Source organism: Mus pahari, chromosome 14, assembly GCF_900095145.1.
Source record: "Mus pahari chromosome 14, PAHARI_EIJ_v1.1, whole genome shotgun sequence".
In the NCBI taxonomy this organism is placed as follows: Eukaryota; Metazoa; Chordata; class Mammalia; order Rodentia; family Muridae; genus Mus; species Mus pahari.
In genome coordinates this window covers 65,556,343-65,579,771 of record NC_034603.1, presented here as the reverse complement: position 1 = coordinate 65,579,771, position 23,429 = coordinate 65,556,343, and the positions used below count along the sequence as shown (strand labels likewise).

The 23,429-nt window shown below is 44.2% G+C and overlaps 2 protein-coding genes across 5 annotated transcripts in view; both read left to right on the top strand.

Annotated features, from left to right (window-relative positions):
* Med1 (mediator complex subunit 1) overlaps positions 1-10,545 on the top strand; it is a 43,395-nt gene extending 32,850 nt beyond the window's left edge. Inside the window, exons 15-18 of one of the 4 annotated variants that reach the window (XR_003845135.1) lie at positions 1,460-1,555; positions 1,659-1,764; positions 4,228-7,538; positions 7,812-10,545. Coding sequence is in view for 3 of the 4 variants with exons in the window: in XM_021214029.2 (XP_021069688.1) it covers positions 1,460-1,555; positions 1,659-1,764; positions 4,228-7,474 (3,449 nt within the window). In the remaining variant the exon portion in view is untranslated. Of the gene's footprint in view, positions 1-1,459; positions 1,556-1,658; positions 1,765-4,227 lie in introns of all 4 variants that reach the window. The other 3 variants (XM_021214031.2, XM_029545846.1, XM_021214029.2) reach the window with 3 other exon arrangements.
* Positions 10,546-12,710: 2,165 nt separating this feature from the next.
* The window catches only part of Fbxl20 (F-box and leucine rich repeat protein 20), a 69,915-nt gene continuing 59,196 nt past the window's right edge, over positions 12,711-23,429 (top strand). Inside the window, 2 exon segments of the mRNA XM_021212264.2 lie at positions 12,711-12,983; positions 12,985-13,047. Coding sequence (XP_021067923.2) covers positions 12,906-12,983; positions 12,985-13,047 — 141 coding nt within the window. The 5' untranslated portion in view covers positions 12,711-12,905.

Sequence of the window (23,429 nt, the reverse complement as noted above, 5' to 3'; positions counted from 1 at the left end):
TGTCCTGGAACTCACTCTGTAGACCAGGCCAGCCTCGAACTCAGAAATCCGCCTGCCTCTGCCTCCCAAATGCTGGGATTAAAGGCGTGCGCCACCACGCCCAGCTACTGTAAAGCTGTTCTTAAACACCTCATCCTTGGGGCTGGAGAGATGGCTCAGTCGTTAAAAGTACTGACTGGTTTTCCAGAGGTCCTGAGTTCAATTCCCAGCAACCACATGGTGGCTCACAACCATCTCTAATGGGATCTGATGTGTCTGAAGACAGCCATAGTGTACTCATAAAATAAATAAATCTTTTTAAAAAATTTTAAAAATGAGAATTAGAAGGGAAAAAAACCTTGTGTGAATGGTGTATGTGTGGATATTTGTGCCTGTGCCACTAGAATGTTTGACAGATCACTAAATCAATTCAAAACAAAACAAAACAAAACAACAAAAAAACAGATTGCCTGGTGTGGAATCTGGTGTGGTCATGTTTCCTTTAATCCCAGTATTTGGAGGCAGAGGTAGGTAGAACTCTGAGCTACACAGAGAGACCCTTTCTGAAAACAGGTTAAAGTTGTAGCATGTAAGTACAGTTCTTACCTACCACTCATGAGGCCTTGGGTTCATTTGTCAGCCCTGCAAAAAAACAAAGCAAAGCAAGTCTAAAACAATATCCAAAACGAGTCTGTAATGCATGTGTTATGTATATGTATGTATCTGGTCTCGGCGCATGTCTGTGTTTTGTTTGCACTTTTGTGACAGGGTCTTACTATGTGTTACTGTACATTAGGCTGGTCTGAACCTCACAGGGACCCCAGTGCTTGGTGGAAAAGGCAGGTGGAAGGTGGAGCTCTGTGATACTGAGACCAACCTGGCCTACAGAGTGCTTTCCAGGACAGTCAGAGCTATACTGAGAGACCAATGAAAATAGTTATGCATGACTAGATAGGAGGCAAAAGCAGAGGCAGGTAGCTCTAGACAGACATAGTGAGGGTCAGCAAAGGGCTGCACTGGGAACCTGTCTCAGAAACCAACCAAATGACCCTAACCGAGGAAGTTTTACTGTAGTAGTACTGATTAAGTCTACATTAAATGATGAAAAGACTAATTGAGAGTTGGGCATGGTGGTGAGTACCTGTAATCTCAGTGTTAGTGAGGCTAAGACAGGATTTGGGGTTCAAGAGTAACCTGCACTGCACAATACGACTTTGTCATAAGTTACAAAATGAAACAAAAGTCTTGGCCATTTTTGGTTTCAGAATTCACTCTCAATGTAAGCTGTTTACTAATTTTTTGTTTTTAAGTTTTTCTATGTTTTAATTATTTTATATACATGGATGTTTTGCCTGCCTGTATGTATGTGTACCTTGTGAGTGCCTGGTGATCAACTGGCAATGTCAGTATCTGCATAAAGACAATTATTTGTTTGCTTAATGTCTTAAATATGGTTATGATCTTTCTCCTCATTGTTTAGATTCTCCTGGGCTCCTCCAGTTTGAAGTGTGTCCTCTCTCAGAATCTCGATTCAGTGTATCTTTTCAGCACCCTGTGAATGACTCCCTTGTGTGTGGTGAGTTGTGTGGGTGACTAGCCTCTCTGTTGGGGGTATCCTTTTTTGAAAAATTGAGAGCCTGGATGTATCACAAGGATGACTTCCACATTTTGTCTTTTAGTGGTGATGGATGTGCAAGACTCAACACGTGTGAGCTGTAAACTCTACAAGGGGCTGTCAGATGCACTAATCTGTACAGACGACTTCATTGCCAAAGTTGTTCAAAGGTAGTAGTGGCCCTTTCTCCTAAGAATTTCACTGAGATTTGTACAGTGTGTGGATGCAATTTATGTATTTATTCATTCATTATTTTTCAAGAAAGGCTGTCCTGCTATTTTGATTTTTTTTTTTTTTTTCCTTTGAACTGAGTGGGATTCCTGTGTTTAAATTTAAACCCAGACATAAGACTTTCTGCAAGTCTTTTTCTTTTTTTCTTTCTTTCTTTTTTTTTTCAAGACAGGGTTTCTCTGTATAGCCCTGGTTGTCCTGGCACTCTCTATATACCAGGCTGCCCTTGAACTCAGATCCACCTGCTGCTGCCTCCTGAGTGCTGGGGTTAAATGTGTGTGTGCATCTTCATGATATATCTCATAGCCAGGGTCTATATGTTTATGTTTAACATGAATTAAAGGTATTAGAGAAACATTGCCATTTAAATTTAAATATTTAAATTTACTACTTTTATGCTTTTAAATTTTAAAAAAATGTGAAGTATTTTGTTATTTAAAAATCATATATTGTACAAACACAATATATTGTATATACACAATAGGGACAAAGCTGGTAATTTCAAGCCTTGCTATACATTTAAGCTAATAGAGAGCTGAAAAATACACTTTGTTTTTAAAGACACACTCTTATTGTTGCCTCCATAGAACATACTGTTTAGACCAGGTGGGCCTTGAATTCCTTCGCCTTGTGCTGATTAAAGGGCAGGCATTGTCATGCCTTGCCTAAATTAATAGTATTTTTTTTTTTTTTTTAACATACCCTCTTCTTTCACATATACCATGTTATATAGCTGTGTGTGGGGAGTTAACATTTAAACCAGCAAGCTTCCTGGAAGCATTAATATGTAATTTTGAAATTTTTCTTTCTAAAGAAGGGGGCTGATAGCCTATTTTTAAAAAGAAATTTCATTTACTTAGTTTTTTTTAAAAAAACTCTTATTGATCTTTGTGAATTTCAGATTCTGCCCTTGCAACCTCCTACCCAAAAGAAAACAAAAAGCTTTTTGTTTGTTTGTTTGTTTGTTTGTTTGGAGGGGGGAAGCTCTACTGTGTCACAGTGTGTCCTGAGGTATGCTCAAATCGCTTTCCTTAAAAATGTTCATTGCAGTGAGTCATTGATCTGGTTTTCAGCCCCTGTCTTCTGCTTCACCATCAATCCTGGATCCTCACTGAGGCTCCTCTCACAGCCTGTCACTGGCTTGTGTCATGGAGATCCTGCACCTTTGCTTCTGCAGGACTGGACCTTTATTTAAGTTTTGAGGCAGGGCCTTGTGTATTCCAAGCTGGCCTTGGTAATATAATTAAGGCTGACCTTGAATTTCCAGCCATTCTGCCTTAGATTCCTGAGTGCTTTCATCAGAGGCATAAGCCGCTCTACCTAGTTTATTTGGTGCTGGGGTGGAAACCCAGGGCTGTGTGCATGGTAGGCAAGCATTGTAGTAATTGAGCCCCATCTTCAGCCTCAAAATGGATTTTAACAGGTTCCGATTAACTTTGATTGGAACACTGCTGTTCATTTTACATATCCCTAGCACCTTTCAAGTAAAACTGTCTAAATCTTGAAGATAAAACACTTAATAGTGGGCTGGTGAGATGGCTCAGTGGGTAAGAGCACCCGACTGCTCTTCCAAAGGTGCAGAGTTCAAATCCCAGCAACCACATGGTGGTTCACAACCATCCTTAACAAGATCTGACTCCCTCTTCTGGAGTGTCTGAAGACAGCTACAGTGTACTTATATATAATAAATAAATAAATCTTTAACAAAAACAAAAAAAAAACAAAAAACACATAATAGTTATAATGCCCAAAATATCAGTATTTGGCTCAGGATAAAATTTGCTAACACACATAGTAAAGCAAAAAGTCTGTTGAGAATGTAAACTTACCCAGAAGCCAAAAGTAGTCTGTGCTAAGATAACTAGTACTGCAGACCAGGAACAGGACTTCTCATACAGTGGCTTTTGCTGTTGTCAGTGTCTTTCTTAGTGGTTTCATATTTATCACCTGTGACCATGTGGAGCCCCTCCAAAAGGAAGATATTTTCCTCCTGAGTTTAATTATCACTACTTTTCCTCCTCAAGTTTCTTCCATATTTTTCATTTTTGAGACAGGGTCTGGCTGTTGTAGTTCAAACTTGCCTTGAACTCTGAAGTTCCCATGCCACCCAAGCCTGACGACTTTCTTTTAGCTCAGTGTAAATTGTTTTTAGACTCTGGTTTGGCTTTTGTTTGTTTCATAAGGAGTTAATTTTCTGTTGGATCGCAATTCTTTTTAGAATCAATATATCCAACAATTTGGCATTTGTTAAATTTCTCTTGTATTACAGATCACTTGCTTTATGTAAAAATCGCTAACTGCTGTTTTTTGAGGCTTATGTGAAGTAGAGCCTTTTGTTCCAATGATGATTTCATTCATCCCCAGTGCAGGGTTAACTTAGGTGGTTTTCTCCTATCCTACAGATGTATGTCCATCCCTGTGACGATGAGGGCTATTCGGAGGAAGGCCGAAACCATACAGGCTGACACCCCAGCACTGTCTCTCATTGCAGAGACAGTTGAAGACATGGTGAAAAAGAACCTGCCCCCGGCTAGCAGCCCAGGGTATGGCATGACCACAGGCAACAACCCAATGAGTGGTACCACTACACCAACCAACACCTTTCCGGGGGGTCCCATTACCACCTTGTTTAATATGAGCATGAGCATCAAAGATCGGCATGAGTCGGTGGGCCATGGGGAGGACTTCAGCAAGGTGTCTCAGAACCCAATTCTTACCAGTTTGTTGCAAATCACAGGGAACGGGGGGTCTACCATTGGCTCGAGTCCGACCCCTCCTCATCACACGCCGCCACCTGTCTCTTCGATGGCCGGCAACACCAAGAACCACCCGATGCTCATGAACCTTCTTAAAGATAACCCTGCCCAAGATTTCTCAACCCTTTATGGAAGCAGCCCTTTAGAAAGGCAGAACTCCTCTTCCGGATCACCCCGGATGGAAATTTGCTCGGGGAGCAACAAGGCCAAGAAGAAGAAGTCATCAAGAGTCCCACCTGACAAACCCAAGCACCAGACTGAAGACGATTTCCAGAGGGAGCTCTTTTCCATGGATGTTGACTCACAGAACCCCATGTTTGACGTCAGCATGACGGCTGATGCGCTGGATACACCTCATATCACCCCAGCTCCAAGCCAGTGTAGTACTCCCCCAACAACTTACCCACAACCAGTATCTCACCCCCAGCCCAGTATTCAGAGGATGGTCCGACTGTCCAGTTCAGACAGCATTGGCCCAGATGTAACTGATATTCTTTCAGATATTGCCGAAGAAGCTTCAAAGCTTCCCAGCACGAGTGATGACTGCCCACCCATTGGCACCCCTGTCCGAGATTCCTCAAGTTCTGGGCATTCTCAGAGTGCCCTCTTTGATTCTGATGTCTTTCAAACTAATAATAATGAAAATCCATACACTGATCCAGCTGACCTTATTGCAGATGCTGCTGGAAGCCCCAGTAGTGATTCTCCTACCAATCATTTTTTCCCAGACGGAGTAGATTTCAATCCTGATTTGTTGAATAGCCAAAGCCAAAGTGGTTTTGGAGAGGAGTATTTTGATGAAAGTAGTCAGAGTGGGGATAATGATGATTTCAAAGGATTTGCATCTCAGGCACTAAATACATTGGGGATGCCAATGCTTGGAGGTGACAATGGGGAGCCAAAATTTAAGGGCAGCAGCCAGGCTGACACAGTGGACTTCAGTATTATATCAGTAGCCGGTAAGGCTTTGGGTGCCGCGGATCTGATGGAGCACCACAGTGGTAGTCAGAGTCCTTTACTGACCACTGGAGAGCTAGGGAAAGAAAAACCTCAAAAGAGGGTGAAGGAAGGCAACGGCACAGGCGCTAGCAGTGGATCAGGTCCAGGGTCAGACAGCAAGCCCGGCAAGCGCAGCCGCACTCCCTCCAATGATGGGAAGAGTAAGGATAAGCCTCCAAAGCGGAAGAAGGCAGACACTGAGGGAAAATCCCCATCTCACAGTTCTTCTAATAGACCTTTCACCCCTCCTACCAGTACGGGTGGGTCCAAATCTCCAGGTAGTTCAGGACGATCTCAGACGCCCCCAGGTGTCGCCACACCGCCCATTCCCAAGATTACCATTCAGATTCCTAAAGGGACCGTGATGGTGGGCAAGCCTTCTTCTCACAGTCAGTACACTAGCAGTGGTTCTGTGTCTTCCTCTGGCAGCAAAAGCCACCACAGTCATTCTTCCTCCTCCTCTTCCTTAGCTTCTGCTTCCACCTCGGGCAAGGTGAAAAGCAGTAAATCAGAAGGTTCATCAAGTTCCAAGCTCAGTGGCAGTATGTATTCTAGCCAAGGGTCTTCTGGATCCAGCCAGTCCAAAAATTCATCTCAGACTGGGACGAAGCCAGGCTCTTCTCCCATTACCAAACATGGACTGAGCAGTGGGTCTAGCAGCACCAAGATGAAACCTCAAGGCAAGCCATCCTCCCTTATGAATCCTTCTATAAGTAAACCAAACATATCCCCTTCCCATTCAAGGCCTCCTGGAGGCTCAGATAAGCTTGCCTCTCCAATGAAGCCTGTTCCTGGGACCCCCCCATCCTCTAAAGCCAAGTCCCCTATCAGTTCAGGTTCCAGTGGTTCTCATATGTCAGGAACTAGTTCAAGCTCTAGTATGAAGTCATCTTCAGGGTCAGGATCCTCAGGCTCATTGTCTCAAAAAACTCCTCCAGCATCTAATTCTTGTACACCATCTTCCTCTTCATTTTCCTCAAGTGGTTCTTCCATGTCATCCTCTCAGAATCAACATGGGAGTTCCAAAGGGAAATCTCCCAGTAGGAATAAGAAGCCTTCCTTGACAGCCGTCATAGATAAATTGAAGCATGGGGTGGTTACCAGTGGGCCTGGGGGTGAGGATCCAATAGAAAGTCAGATGGGCGTAAGCACAAATTCCTCTAACCATCCCATGTCCTCCAAACATAACATGTCAGGAGGGGAATTCCAGAGCAAACGTGAGAAAAGTGATAAAGACAAATCAAAGGTTTCAACTTCTGGGGGATCAGTGGATTCCTCTAAGAAGACTTCAGAGTCAAAAAATGTGGGGAGCACGGGTGTGGCAAAAATAATTATCAGCAAGCATGACGGAGGCTCCCCGAGCATCAAAGCCAAAGTGACGCTACAGAAACCTGGAGAAAGTGGTGGAGATGGGCTCAGGCCACAGATAGCCTCTTCAAAGAACTATGGCTCTCCACTGATCAGTGGTTCCACTCCAAAGCACGAACGGGGTTCTCCCAGCCACAGTAAGTCACCAGCATATACACCACAGAATATGGATAGTGAAAGTGAGTCAGGCTCCTCCATAGCAGAGCGATCCTACCAGAACAGTCCCAGCTCAGAGGATGGTGTCCGACCACTTCCAGAGTACAGCACAGAGAAGCATAAGAAGCACAAAAAGGAAAAGAAGAAAGTCAAAGACAGAGACCGGGATAGAGACAAAGACAGAGACAAGAAGAAGTCTCACAGCATGAAGCCAGAGAACTGGTCTAAATCCCCCATCTCTTCAGATCAGACTGCGGCTGTGACAAATAACCCTATCTTATCTGCAGACAGGCCTTCCAGGCTCAGCCCTGACTTCATGATTGGGGAGGAAGATGATGATCTCATGGATGTGGCCCTGATTGGCAATTAACCTAACTTTGTAAACAGACATGTCCAGAGGAGAAACTAATGATATATGTAAACCAACCCAAGGGGTGAGTCAGACAGGCCCTGTCAGTGCTTAAGAGTCCTAACGGGCATGGCCTCTACACCAAGCTGGGTACATTTATAAACATACATGTAGACCCTGCTGCCAAAACCATGTGGTTGGTTTTTCAGAAACAAGTCATATTTCTTAGCCAGAAAGCAATGAATAAATTACTTGCTTAAGAAGGGGAGAGGGGTGGTGGGAGAGGGTGTAGAGAGGGAGGGGTGGGAAATTGTTGTGGGAAATATTCATATATTTTTCTCCCTTTTTCCATTTTCAGGACATGCTTTAAACTCATTTTAGTGCATGTATTTGAAGGGCTGGGCAGAAAATGAAAAAGCAATACATTCCTTGATGCGTTCGCATGAAGGTTGTTCACCTGTGGGAGATGTCCATTGGAAGCATGGGCAAGGGAAGGACTTTGGCAGTTCTGGACACTTAAAGCAATGTTTGGTGTCTGTTTCTTAGGAGTGATTGGGGGAGGGAAAATTATTTTAGTTATTTATTTGTAATATTTTAATCCTTGATGTTTGTTTTTATGCAATGTTTGTTCCTAAATCTATGAAGGTTACGGTTCAGAACAATAGGAGGCAGGTAGCAAGGCTTGCCTGGTAGGGGGCTCGCAGTTTGTGCTGATGCTGCAGCTCCAGTCCCACAGAGCTAATCACAGCCTGTCTTTGGAGTTGAATAGAAAAACCAAAACTATTATCTTTGGAGGTTTTTCACTGGGTTCAGACACCATAGGAATATTAGTGAGTTACCTCCCTATGCATATAAAAGATTTATCTTCTTTCATTAAAAAGGAAGGGTGGCTTTGGGGGGGTATACATTTGTTTTCAGAGTCTATACCCTATCGTATAAAAACCAGTATAGGATTAATAGTTCTCCTACTTCCACAATGTGCCAAAAGTCTACATCCCAGCATTTTGTTTGCAGGAGAGCTGATGCCATTCCTAAGAGTTGGACTCTTTGTTTCTCTTCATCACAAGAAGAAGGAGTTCAGACTTAAATCACTCCACTGTTTGCTCCCCGAGATAAACAGTTTAAAAAAAAAAAAAAAAGAAGCAGCCATAGTTCACTTGAAATGATTTCAAGCTCACTTGAAGTGATTAGGGCCTGGAATGCTAAGTGAGCATGAAGATAACCCTTGCTACCATGTAGCACACAGTCGGACCTTTTTGGAGACACAGGTCCGAGTCTGGATTCTGAGGAACATCAAAGGAAGACCTCATAAATATAGAAATGCAGGAGACCGTTTTGAGTGCAACCAGAAGTTCTCAGTATTTGGAGGGTCCTCTCAAAAGTCCGCGGCCTTACTTTGATTTCGCCACCTGCACTGTGCCATTCCTGATGATTCTGTTCAGGATCTGTATCAGTGGGGTGGGGGTGGGGCGTAATCCCCAGCACAACTCTTCTGGATTACAAAACAAACAAAAGCCAGGTGATTCGTGTTTGTGTGTTATAAGTGGAGTGACTTCATCAGATATGGATGATTTCTACATCCAACACTGCAGGTTGGAGTTAGCATAGACTTGGAAAATCTACTGTGGCTTTCTTTTCTAGTTTTTTTTTTTTTTTTTTTTTTTTTTTTTTTTTTGCGTTCTCCCTTTTCTGGTAATTGGTTTTCAACAACTCTGCCATTTCTGTGTCCCAAGGCAATAAATAGGAAACAAAATATTGGAAAGTGGAACAAGAAAAGTTATCTGTTCCCCTATCCGAGCCTGGTGTCTTGGGTGACATGGGCAGGGTGTATTGGAGCGCTTTCTCTTGTGGTGCTGACATAGTAGCCGTGTGGTGTCTCAGATAAAGCCAGGTTGGATTTCTCAGAAATTTGCCACCTGGTTCTGAATCCTATCCTCTTAGTTTCTGCAAGAAAGTTGTTGTTATAATGGGTTTCATTTTGTTGTGGGTGGGGACAATCTCATGGGGAAATGTACTGTATAAGTATAAGGGGCTCAGGTCCCCCGAGCAGAGTCAACAAATACCAAAATCAGTAAACTGGGAAGCTTTTCTCTCTTTCTGTCTTCATCCCAGATCAAAGAATCCCGAGTTAGGATCTGGATGAAGGATAAGCCCCTGACTTGCTGATGGGCACACCCCACACAATGACCCAGCATCAGAACTTGCTTAACAGGGAGCCGGGGCTAAACTGCTTCACCCTGCCTGGGAACCAGGGAGCACTACATTTCTCCACAGGGTGGAGGAGAAGCGCAGGATAAACCAAGCCTGGGACACCTCCCTCCCATCCAGGTGTGCTCACCCTCCTGCTTGAAAGACGGCAAGGACATGAAGTCAACCTATTTGCTGCTGCTGCTGCTGCTGCTGCTGGAGTTTATGTATTTTTTTAGTTTGACCTGATTCTTCTGTCTTTGGGCTTCATGTTAAGGGTCTTTGGACAAAAATCTGCTCTGATGTACAAGAATATTTCAGTGTATCTTAAAACAAGTGTTTTCGAGGTGAGCAAGGGGGCCTGATGTAATTGCCAAAGCCAGCTTGAGGTTGGTTGATGACTCTTGAATTGGATTTTCCTTTTGTCAGGCCAAGGCCTGAAAAATCTGTAACAGCAATATATCATGAATTTTCAGAAGAGCCAGTGGGTCACATAGTGTCCTCACTGGTCCCAGCAGATGTCAGTATAGAAAACGTAACCAATCCCTGGGTAATCTTGTGCTCTACTTTATCTTCATCCTTAGCCATGTCCTCCTGTCATTTGTCTTGGAGTCACGTTATCCTTAGCCATGTCCTCCTGTCATTTGTCTTGGAGTCATGTTTTGGAGAGACAGGACGTATTATCTTAGAAACTAGGTTGGGAAAATGTTCAACTATAGAGCTGATATTTAAATTTTAAGTTTAAAAATGTACATCAGGAGCAGTGGAAAGGGTGTTTTCTTAAAGGCATTTCTAATTTGCTTTTCTGTGTGTATGTTCTGTAAATTTTTTTTTTCATTTTTTGAAAGTGGATAAAATCTGTGGATTTTCCCCCCTTAAAACAACACAAAAATAAAACTTTCTTTACATGCAAATAAATTTCTTTGATAAAAAGAAATGTGCCTCTGTATTTTTGTTTGTTTTGTTTTTTTTTAAGACAGCTTCTCACCATGTTGCCCTGCTGGCCTGGAACTCCCTGTGGAGACCAGGCTGGCCTATGTTTTTGAGACTAGGTTTCAGACCTTTAACTTGGGTTGGTGAGCCTGACCTTAAACTCTTTTATCTTCCTGCATTCCCTTCCCAAGTGTTGGGTATAGGCTATAGGCTTTTGTTGTTTGTGATTTGTATCTTTGAGACGGTGTCTCTAGCGAGCCCAGAATGATTCTGACCTCAAGCAGTCCTTAAGCGGCATTACAGGTTGGGATTACCTTGTGGGATTACAGTCACTATAAAATCTTATTCGTTGAGTATTTCCATTTGTTAACATCTCAAAAATCCAAATTAGTTAGAAACCCAACAACTTCACTGAGTACTATTCTAAATGGGCCCACAGCACAGTTGGTAGACCAGTGAGGCCAGATATTTTTTTCTTTCCCATACTTGACTTGTCTGTTGTCTTCTCTCTTTCTCAACTTTTTCAGGCTTGCAGTTAAACCTTCATCAGTAATTCTTGCTGGGAGAAACAGTTTTTGGATGCCACTAAACTTTTTTTTTTTCACTGCCTGAAGTAAATACTTTTAAAAGCATGGGGAATGGGGGGAGCTGGAGAGATGGCTCAGAGGTTAAGAGCTTGGACTGCTCTTCCAGAGGTCCTGAGTTCAATTTCCAGCATTCACATGGTGGCTCCCAACCATCTGTAATGGGATCAGATGTTCTCTTCTGGTGTTTGAAGTCAGCAATTGTATACTCACATACATAAAATAAGTATTTAAACTAAAACAAAAACGTGGGACTCAAAGAGAATGTCATATGTGGACTTAGGTTTTTGTGGGTCCAAGAATTAAGTTTTTTAAAAGTAGTTTACTTAGGAATGCCACTTCAGGGGAAAAAAAAAAAAAAGTTCAGTCAGGCGTGGCAAATGCCTTTAATGCCAGAAATGGAGGCATTGGCGGGTGGATCTCTGACTTCGAGACAACCAGGACAGACTTGATAAACTCAAAAAAAAAGAAAAAGGGGGCTGGTGAGATGGCTCAGTGGGTAAGAGCACCCTACTGCTCTTCTAAAAGTCGGGAGTTCAAATCCCAGCAACCACGTGGTGGCTCACAACCGTCCGTAACAAGATCTGATGCCCTCTTCTGGAGTGTCTGAAGACAGCTACAGTGTACTTACATATAATAAATAAATCTTTAGAAAAAGAAAAATTTTATTTTAGGGACAATAAATAAGCTTTTTTTTTAAAAAAAAAAAAAGATTCACAACATTTTGCTCTTAGATTTTTAAATAGGACCAGGCGCTCTCTCTCTCTCTCTCTCTCTCTCTCTCTCTCTCTCTCTCTCTCTCTCTCTCGGTAAACATTTACTTATTTCATGTATTTGGGTAACACTTTTGCTCTTAAACGTTCATCTTTTTCGAGTTCTAAAACTAATTATAAAGGGTCTGACGACAAACTCGTAACTGCTTTGAGTATAAAATTGGAAGCAGTATTGCGGTCTAATCAGGACGACTGGAATTTATGGTAGGTTTTGTTTTTTGATTTGGTTTGGTTTTTGGTTTTTCGAGACAGGGTTTCTCTGTGTAGCCCTGGCTGTCCTGGAACTCACTCTGTACACCAGGCTGGCCTCGAACTCAGAAATCCGCCTGCCTCTGCCTCCTGAGTGCAGGGATTAAAGGCGTGCGCCACCACCGCCCGGTTTTATGGTAGTTTTTAATTCAGGTTTGGTACATTCTGTAATGTTTCTCTCTGACGGAGATATTTCATTCTCGGTTGTTTCATAATTCGTGGAAAATAGGTCATAGATTTTGGGAGTCTTGAAGGCTGGAGTTAACATAAAAAGATGAAAGACGACTTTTTGTACTAGGAGCGAAATCCAATGGAAGTCAGAGTTTCCGATGGGCAACCGCCCCCCGCCTACTCGCTCCTACATGCTTGTTTCTCCCGCCGAAATGGCGTCATGCCGTGGCTCTCACCAACCAGCTCTCTGATTGGAGGGTGAGCAGTCACTGCAGCCCATTGGGCGCTAGCGGCCGGAGGGGCGGGGACGCCAATGGCCCTTGTGCCTTGCCGGCCCCCACCTGATCGACGGCAGCCCCTCCCCCGGCCCGAGGAATGGGTACTGGGCTGGGGCATTGCACCCCTTGATCCCGAGGTGTAGCCTCGCTGCCAGCTCCTGTGCAGACCTGGCAATACGTCCTCCTCTTAGCGCAACCAGCTCCTGCCTTCTGGAGCCTGGCACTGAGAGCCATCCGCCCCGCAGCGGCCCCCCAGGCCTCCCTGCAGCACCCCGTAATGCAATTCACCGGGGTGGGGGAGGCGGCGGCAGCACCTACGGCGGCGGCGGCGGCACTGCCCCAACCTAGAGACGTCTAGAAAGAGGAGGAAAATGGCTCCGAGCAGGGACCGCCTGCTGCACTTTGGGTTCAAGGCGACAGTGAGTGATAGAGGAGGGGAGTTGGGGGGTCAGAAAGACGTGGGTGCCAGCTCAGGCCGCCCGGGAAGTGATCAGATCAGGGCCGGGGACCCTAGGCTGAAAGCTCGGGTTCCCGCGTGGGTCGCTACGTGCCAGTGAGTCCTCGCAGTGCTGGAGGGGATCCGGTGATGTTCCGTCCCTGCTCTGCGCTTCTCGCCGGTCCGCGGGCACGCGCGCACTCGCACCCGCCCCACCGCACACACACCGTGCCCCATACACACACACACACACACACACACACACACACACACACACACACACCGGCGCGTGCACCGAAGCAGGCGCGCACTTGGGCACTTCCCTGCCTCTCCTTGTCCTGGTGGGCTCGCGCCCGGTCACCCCACGTTCCAGGCGCTCGCGGGCTCACGGTCCGGGGCTGCGCCGGGTGGGGGAGGGGTGGGCTCGCGCCGCCGCCGCCGCCGCCGCCGCCGCCGAGCGCTCCTCCCCTCCCCCGGCGTTCCGAGGCCCGGGCGTCTCTGCCCAATGAGGAGCGGCGTTGCTGGCAGGTGGGGAGTGTTTTTGTTTTGGGTTGAAGTTGAGGCTTTGGAGAGGACCGAGCTAGCGACTGGCAGTCGTCGCGGCCGCGGACGCCGCGGGCGGTGGTGGAGACCCCCGCGGGACTCGAGCGGTCTCTCCTCCGCGTCGGCCGGGCGAGCCTCGCCTTGCCGCCGCCGCCTCCCGCTCCCGGAACTCCGGGGCCTGCCCTGGCCCCTATCTTTGCACTCCGCACGCCGCAGCGCCCTGCCCGGGCCGCACCCGCCGGCCCCATGAGGAGGGACGTGAACGGAGTGACCAAGAGCAGGTTTGAGGTGTGAGCTCGGAGGGGTCTCGGGCGGCGGCGAAGGCCAGCTCTCGCACCCCAAACAGTCGCTCTCCCGGAGCCGCCTCCCTTGTGCGGCCCGCCACCCGCCCCCGGCGCGGTCGCCGGCGTCCTCCCCTGCTCGCGACCCGCAAGCCCCGCGCACCGGCTTGCCTCGCCTTCCGGGAGGTTCGCCTGCTGCCCCTTCCACCCGCGGGCCCCGGCCGGGATTAGCCCTGGCGCCCTAAATCCCCCCTCCCCCATAACACCCAGCTTCCCATTCTTTGCCCAGCCCTTGGCTAGTCTTCCACCACGCAGTGAAAGCACTCCGTCCACGACTGGCCAGCGCCTGCTGCCTTCGTGAATCGTTTATCTCCACCCGAGCGGGAATCGATGAGTCCTCGGTGGAAGTAGGAAGTTGGGGGTGGTAGTAAACTGGGACGATAGAGGCGACTGTGGGGCTTTCGTGCTGTTTGGATAGTCTAATACTTCCTCTTCCCCGTTTAGTCTATACTTTCGTGGTTCATTGTTTATTGGGAACTTAGATATCTGTTCAGAGAATGCGAGGAAGGCCTGAGAGCCTTCGGAGAATCCATTCCTGGTTTTTTGTTGTTTTGTTTTGTTTTGTCTTAAGTTTGTCCTCTGGAAAAGGAGGTTTGTAGTCTTGGAATTGAAAGGTACATAGTCAGAAAGTTCCTTTAAAAGAGAGTTCACGACTGACTTAGGGATTCCTTTGGGAAGTAGTCTAACTACTGGTGAAATATAATAGTTTGAAATGTGCTGGAGGTTTCACCGGTAGGCCAAGAAACAAAGAAACTTACACAAGAGAAAATGTTACCTTTTCTGGCAAAAACTCAGGCTGTCTGACCTGTGTTGGGTCCAGGCTCAGTGTTCATCTCACTTGCTGACTTTCTGTCTCCTCTCTCTTGTTGTATTTTTAACACCGTGTTTCCCTTCAGCCCCCTTTAAAAGATACATTTGAGACAAAAGTTTGTGGGTGAAAGTCCCACCTAGGGGTGAAACCTGTGTATAGTCTTTGTATTTCTTAAGAGTATGAGAACAAAAGTATTTAAAGATTATAAAGAAAATTAAGGCAGGAGAGCTGTGGAGGGACTGTAAATTCATACTTCGTATGCCAAGTTGCATAGAGGAGTGGAGAAGATCATTGGTTACATTAGAGTTTTCATTTGTAACTTAATGGGAGAAGCATAACAATAGAAACTGCCTATGTAAAATGTATTGCTCTAAAGTGGAGACGCTAACAGGGCGAATTTATGGTGGTTTCAAGTTCAGTACTACTGTGAAAGTCTTTACCATTGAAATTACTACCTGGACACCTGACAGTTTAGGGTTATTCAAAAAAATTCAAAAGGAAGAGTCCAAAAACTTCACTAGTTCTTGACCAACTTGCTATTCTGAGTTGAGAATTTCCCGTTTGAGGTGAGGCTTGAGGAAAGCCTTATTCTCATATGTGCATTAAAGCGATATTACTGTTTCTTGTTTTAAATCCTTATTTGTTTTTGTTTTGCTTTTCTTTTTTGAGACAGGATCTCCAATGAGCTTGAGGCCATTCTCCACCTCCCAGGTGCTAGTTAGCATCATAGATGTGAGCCGCCATCCTCTGCTTCCTGGGCTTGTTTCTTATTTTTAGTTTTTGTTGTTGTTTTGTTTTTTGGGGGTTTTTGCTTGTGTGTGTGTGTTTTTTTGTTTTTGTTTTGTTTTTTGAGACAGGGTTTCTTTGTGTAGCCCTGGCTGTTATGGAACTTTGCTCTGTAGACCAGAGTGGCCTCGAACTCAGTGATCTGCCTGCTTCTGCCTCTGGAGTGCTGGGATTAAAGGCGTGCGCCACACCGTCCTGCTTGCTTCGTGAATTTCTAAACGCTCAAACTTGCCAGGCTATCGTTTGCACACCTTTAAGCACAGCACTCAAGAGTCAGAGGCAGGCAGATCTCTGCCTATTCCAGTCTAGGCTAGTGTACATAGAGAGTTCCAGGACAGTCAGGATGCATAGAGAAGTTCTGTTTGAAAATAAAAACAAAAGAAAAACCCTCAGAACTAAGAGAATCCTTTACAGGGGGCTGATTATTTCTAAGTAGGTTGTCACTTTTTTTGTGAGATCTAGAAATGTGTACAAAAAAATAATAGCTAATTTCAGATTGTGATCATGACTAATACAAGTGAAAGACTCTTGCCCCACCTTAAGATGAGAGGGGCTTAAATCTTTGTATGCTTGATGCATTGTAGCCTTCTCTTTACGAAGACTGTTTTAATGTTCTCTTAGGATGGTTTCATTTTGTGTTTGTGTGTGGTACTGGGGACCCAGCACAAGATTCTACAAGCAATATTCCTCACCCCCTTTTTTGAGACAAATCTCAGTATTTAGCCCAAAGTGGCCCAGAACTGTGAGCAACACTCTTACTCCTGTCTCTCAGTGCTGACATTTCAGGCATGTGCCAGTGTCCAGTGTGGGGACGATTTCTTCTGTGTGTTCTTTTGAATGCTGAGATCAGAGGCTGCATGCTCTATATCTTGCTCTCGGAGCCAGAGATGCAGAAAAGCTTTTATGGTAAATGGAGCCTGGTGGCTGGGAACTGTAACCCTGGCTCTTGGCAGACTGAAGAGGATTTGTCCCCAGTTCCAAGTCAGTCTGGTTTACACAGTGAGTTTCAGGCCAGCCTGAGCTAGAGAGTGAGACCCCTCCCCGTTCAAACTGTGTGTCCTCCCAAACTGCCCCTGAAGGAAAAAAATTAAAGCGAGATCACTGGTTATATAAGCCAAACCTGCAGCATCTGTGGAAAACCAAATCAGGTGACTTTAGGGTAGAGAATAAAAGATCCGGAGATGTAAAACTTGGATGTTCCTAGCCCTGTTACTTTGTGTGTTTGTGTGTAGGGTTTTTTATTTATTTATTTATTTATTTATTTATTTATTTATTTATTTATTTCATTAAAGTATTTTAAAGATACACTTTATTTTACGTGTGTGATTGTTTTGCCTGCATGCATGTTTGCACCTCAATGCCTGCCTGGTGCCCGCAGAGGTAAGAGGGTGGCATCGGATCCCCTGGAACTGGAGTTACAGGTGGTTGTGAGCCACTATGTGGGTGATAGAGTCTGAGCCCTGTTCTGTCCAAGAGCTGCAAGCGCTCTTAGCTACCCAGCCATTTCTCCAGCACCACTCTGTTTTTGTCACAGGGTTTCACATAGCCCAGGATGGCGTGGAACTTCCAACCATGCTCTTGCCTCAGACTCCACTACACATGCTATCTAGCCTTACATTCAAGGAAAGTTGGGACCCAAGATGGTACAGTTAAGGTGTCAAAGCTGTAGAGGACCAAGATTCTAATCTGGGGGTGGGGGGATCCATTGTTTGCTTTTAGAGAGTTGTTTTGTGAATGCATGGGTGTATGACTGTGCATTAGCATGTGCATGCCTGGGAGTGCAGTACCTGTGGAGGTCGGACAGGTAGGAGTCCCTGGATCTAGAGTTATGGGCGCTTATGAGCTCCCTGATTGGGGGAGGGGGAGAATGTTGTGAACCTAGCTTGTTCCCCTCTGAGAACAGTTAAATGGTCTCAACCACTGAGCCATCTCTCCAGCTCCCCAGACTCTATCTTTTTTTTTTTTTTGGTTTTTCGAGGCAGGGTTTCTCTGTACAGCCCTGGCTGTCCTGGAACTCACTTTGTAGACCAGGCTGGCCTCGAACTCAGTAATCCACCTGCCTCTGCTGGGATTAAAGGCGTGCGCCACCACACCCGGCCCCAGACTCTATCTTGCTTTGTTTGTTTGTTTGTTTTTTGTGTACCCCTGGCTGTCCTATACTCCTCCTTGTAGACCATGCTGGCCTTGAACTCAGAAATCCACCTGCCTCTGCCTCCCGAGGGCTGGGATTGCATTGGTGCCACTGCCTCCCGGCCCTCTACTCTTTACACTGAATATTTAACTCTGTTGTTACTGTAACTTACCATAAAGCCAACTAAAGGTATGGGGAAATGACTTTCCTAAAATTCATCGGATATATTTTATATATGCTGTCAAATTAATGAGTGTACCTTTCATTTTAAGTGTGTTAACCGTTACCTTAACACTCACCAAGATTAACAAAAGACACATTTCAAATGTCTAATCCTGCCCTTAGATCCAAATTGAGATTTTTTTTTTCTTTTAGTTCAGTCTTTATCATGCTTTCAATAGGTCCATAATAAACATACCATGGTATTAAGAGAAAGTCCTTACTTTAGTTTACTTCAAAAAAATTTAATGTTTTAAAAAAGCCATAGTGTTACATTAGCTAACATTAAGTTATTTTGTAATCAGTGCCTGGAGATGTTAAGAAATGAAAGTCTCTTTTGGAAATTTTGACTCTCTATTCTATTTTTAATTATACTTTACTGGCCTTATTCCATAGCTCAGATTGGAAGCTAGGGGACCCAAGATGACTACCATCTTAGGACCCTCTTTCCAGCTTCCCAGATGTTGGGGTACAGGCAGGAGCTGCCACGCTCAACTTAATCATCATTTGTGTTGGAAGAATTCATATTTCCAAACGCTAGTGTCCATCTATTTTAGGTCATTTTCAGTCTGCTGTGAGGATTGTAACACTGTTACATGTGACTCTTTCCCTACACTGGACCTGTGTGTGCTTTCCTCATTTGCTGCAAACAAGCTGTCTGACGAAGTCATACAGGATGGCCTTTAGCCCTCAGAATCATTGAGCCTTGAATCCTCATATATACTCCATAAACTCCTCAGAAACTGGAACTACAGTCTGCACCACAAGGCCAGGCAGCGATGCTGTTGAATCTGTTTTTATTTTTTTTAAACAGTCTTACTGAGTATCCCTGGCTGGCTTAAAACTCACTGTTCTAAGTGAGACAAGGCTGGTCTGGAGTTCACAGAGATCTTCCTGCCCCTCTTTGTGGTCTACTAGGGACACCACCCTGCCCAGCCTTTGAATTTTTTAAAATTTATTTTATTTATGTGCGTGTGCATGTATGTGTGAGTGTGTGTGTGTGTGTCTGCCGTGTGTCCGTCTGTCCATCCATGGAGCCTAGATAAGACTGTCAGGTCCTCTTTTGCCGGAATTACCAAGGCAGTGATGGGTGGTAATCTCTGTTCTGAGGAAGGAATATAGCATAGTGACAGGACACTTGCCTGGCATGAGTGAAGCCCATAAAATAAATAAATAAATATATATATATATATATTTTTTTTAATTCTTTTTTTAAAAATTTTTTTTAAGATTTATTTATTTATTTATTATATGTAAGTACACTGTAGCTGTCTTCACACACTCCAGAAGAGGGAGTCAGATCTCGTTACGGATGGTTGTGAGCCACCATGTGGTTGCTGGGATTTGAACTCAGGACCTTCAGAAGAGCAGTCGGGTGCTCTTACCCGCTGAGCCATTTCACCAGCCCTATATATATTTTTTAATCTCTAAAGTTCTCCAAGTCCAATCTGGACCTCATTTTCCCTTCAAATAAATAAGCACTTTTGTTATTGGCTGAAGATCCACTTCTGTCCCTTGAAATGTAGTTTCCTAACTTGTAAGAGGTTGGAAGTGGAATTAAAATTTTCAGTACTCAAACTAGTATAGTGCTGTGATTCTGGAAGACTATTTTTAGACATTAAAAGTAAAATATTGTAAGACACCAGGGAAATCCAAGGGAGAGAGGGAAGAAAGACCACTCTTCCACCAAATGGATGTAAGTGCTTGTCAGGGGGAGTTTTCCTCTCTGATCTGGTAGGCTTGGTGAAATTTTGGGCTAAGCCCTCAAGTAGACACTGAGAAGTAACAAGATATCCAGTTGTAATTTATGCCACCACACCCGCCTATAATGTTCTTTCTTTTTTTTTTTTTTTAAGATTTAATTATTTATTATATGTAAGTACACTGTAGCTNTCTTCAGACACTCCAGAAGAGGGNNTCAGATCTTGTTATGGGTGGTTGTGAGCCACCATGTGGTTGCTGGGATTTGAACTCCGGACCTTTGGAAGAGCANTNGGGTGCTCTTACCCACTGAGCCATCTCACCAGCCCCATAGAAGAATTTTGATGTAGCTGGGCAATAATGGTGCTCACCAGAGGTAGGACTATATATGTGAGTTCAAGGACAGCCAGGTCTACATAGCGAAAACCCTGTTTGGAAAAACAGAAAGGATTCTAATGGAGTCACAGCTGAAAATAGATCCTTATATTGGGTCATGGGATGTAATTTATACTTGATTCATTTTTTCTTAATTTTGTGACTTTTTGCCAGGCGGTGGTGGCCCACGCCTTTAATCCCAGCACTTGGGAGGCAGAGGCAGGCAGATTTCTGAGTTCAAGTGCAGCCTGGTCTACAAAGTGACTTCCAGGACAGCCAGGGCTACATAGAGATACCCTGTCTCGAAAAAGAAAAAAAAAAAAAAAAAAAATTGCAACTTTTCCACACACACACACACCAACACGAACACAAAGGCCAGGCAAGTGCTCTTTTACTTTGCATTAGCTCTCCAAATCTTTGGATGAACAAAATGACATTAATAAATAGTTTCTGGGTAAATGCAATACCTGTTAGGCATGTAAATGACAGGGACAAGGAAGTAACCTCTTGTCTAGTAAGCAACCTTTTTTGTTATCTAAATATTCATATTAAGGGGCTGTTTTGGCCTTAGCTGACAGTTACAGTCAGGAATGTCCTTAACCCTTTTGCTTAGTCCTTTAAATTGCTTTAAGGTTAAAGTTACCTATTCCATTAGATTACAGTAGACAAGGACTTGGATAAATATGAAACATACTGGCAGGTTTTTTTCTGTCTACTCCTCAGCCTGGGGAAATTTGTGGCTACACTGAGAAAGAAAAGTAAGTGCAACATTGTAAAAATGAGTAATTGTTTTGGAGCACACCTGGGTGGTGAGGCAGCAAGTATATATGGGATGAAGTCCAGCAGTAGACCAAGTATCTGTCCAAACAGTGGACAACCAAGTACACCAGTTACAGAAATATGGTTTTGTTGATGTAACTTTTTTTTTTTAAATAAACTTTTCTCAAAGAATTATTTTATGTATGTGAATACACTGTTGCTATCTTCAAACACACCAGAAGAGGGCATCGGATTCCATTACAGATGGTGGTGAGCCACCATGTGGTTGCTAGGAATTGAACTCGGGATCTCTGGAAGAGCCATCTCTCTAGCCCTTGATGTAACTTTAAAAAAAAATTTAAAAAAACTTTAAATTACATTTATGGAGTTGGTGGGTAAAGGTCAACTTTCTGGAGTCAGTTCTTTCTATCACGTGTGGGTCCTAGGGATGGATGGAACCTGCGTTCTAGGCTGGGTGCTAAGCCCCTTTACCTGCTGAGCCATCTAGCTGGCTCCAGTTGGTATAACTTTATGATCTACTGCAGGATGCAGACAGAAGAACTACAGTTTACTTAAAGTTTACAGTAACACGATACCATAGAGTTCATTCTAGGTGCTACATGTTTTCTGAGTGATTTTTATTGTGGGAGGGGCAAAAAGAAAAAAATAAAGAATAAAAAATAAAATAAAATAAAGACTACTAGATTAGGGCAGGTTCAAAATGCTGTAGTTCTTGTCGCCCTCTGTTGATAGGCACAACAAAGTTACTATACCCTATCTTTGGCTTTTAGCTGGGCACCATTTATGCACACTTTTAATCCCAGCACTCAGGAAGCGGGGGGGGGGGGGTCTCTGAGTTCAAGGCCAGCCTGGTCTACAGAGTGAATCTCAGGGCAGCCAGGGCTTCACAGAAGCAGGAGAGCACTCACTGGTTGCCCTTCCAGAGGACTAGAGTTCCATTCCCAGCACCCACATGTAACTCCATTTGTAACTCTGGCCTCTGTTATGTCTAGGCAAAATACTCATGTACATGAAAAGAAAAAAAAAATGTGGAGCTGGTGAGATGACTCAGCAGATAAGAGCACCTGACTGCTCTTCCAAAGATGCAGAGTTCAAATCCCAGCAACCACATGGTGGCTCACAACCATCCTTAACAAGATCTGACTCCCTTTTCTGGAGTGTCTGAAGACAGCTACAGTGTACTTACATATAATAAATAAATCTTAAAAAAAAAAAAAAGAAAAAGAAATGTATAAAAGTTACCAGGGAGAAGCTTTGTAGTGCCTGCTAATGAAGCAATAAAAACGTTCCGTTAAGGGTTTGCAGATTTGTGCTGGTCTAGGAGTGGGCTGTCAAACTGTATGGAAGGGGAGCTTAGAAACGCCATGGAGGAGAACGAAGTGGGTGAGATGACTCAAGTCTGTAGTCTCCATACTCTGGAGGCTGAGGCAGGAGAATTGCCTCAGTTTCTAGGCCAGCCCTGGCTACCATGTAAGATCCAGAGGAAGAAGGCCTGTTTCAAAAAACAAAGCACAAAAAGACATTTTCCCTTTGTCATATTTTTTGAGCCAGCTCCTTTATTTATATCTTTTAATATTTAAACTTTGAAATTGATTTCAATAAGAAAATAAAAATGTTAAGGAATCCTGCAGAGTTTATAAAAGGAAATTGTTGATTTATGAACTATTAGAATGCACTTTTGCTAGGTGTGGTGGATCACAGGCTTGTGATCCACAGAAGGAAGCAAGAGGGTTTCTATAGGATAGCTTGGGCTGCAGAGCTAGACCCTGCCTCAAGGAGCCCAATAACCGGTCTGGGCCATAGTCTACCCGCTTTGGAAACTGGTTTAAAATGTGCTATAGATAGGGTTTTCCTGTGTTGTTGGAACTCTTGGAGACTCTTGGAGAATGGTTAGCATTCTCTTGTCTAAGGTCTTTGTGGAGGTAGGGATTCGAGCGTCACTGAGGCTTAGAGAGCGCTCATGGACGGGGCCTGGAGAGAGGCTTAGAGGATAAGCACATGCACCCCTTTTCCAGTGGACCTGAGTTCAGTTCTTAGAACCATGTCCAGTGACTCACCACTACCTAAAACCCCCATCCTCTGGCCTGCTTCAGCCACTGCAGTCATGTGCACATACACACGTGCACACACACACACACACACATATAATTAAAAATGGAAAATTTAAAGTATTCTTATATATATATTGTGTTTCATTGTGTATAACTAGTACAACTCTTATATTACTCATGTCAGTATTACATTAAGTTCCCAGTCCAGTCTTCCATTGTCTATACTCTACGGTTACTTTTACAGTGATTCTCTGCAAAGAGATTAGATGGTTAATTTATTACCAATGTCTTAAATATCTTTGTAAATCCTAGTAAAGAAAAAACAAATTAGCCTTTGTAATCTTAATATGATGCTTTGAATACCTTGTCTGTTTCTGTCCTGAATTCTGATAAAAGTAGACTTTTGAAGGGTGAGGTGGGAGTGGGAGTCTGTACCATTAGTGACCAAGTGGGTGTTTTCTGCCGGGAGATGGATATGATTGTGTGATGGCCTGGAGTTTGGAACTCTGGTTCTTTTTTTTTTTTTTTTTTTAATTTTATTTATTTATATTTTTATATGTAAGTACACTGTAGCTGTCTTCAGACACTCCAGAAGAGGGCATCAGATCTTGTTACGGATGGTTGTGA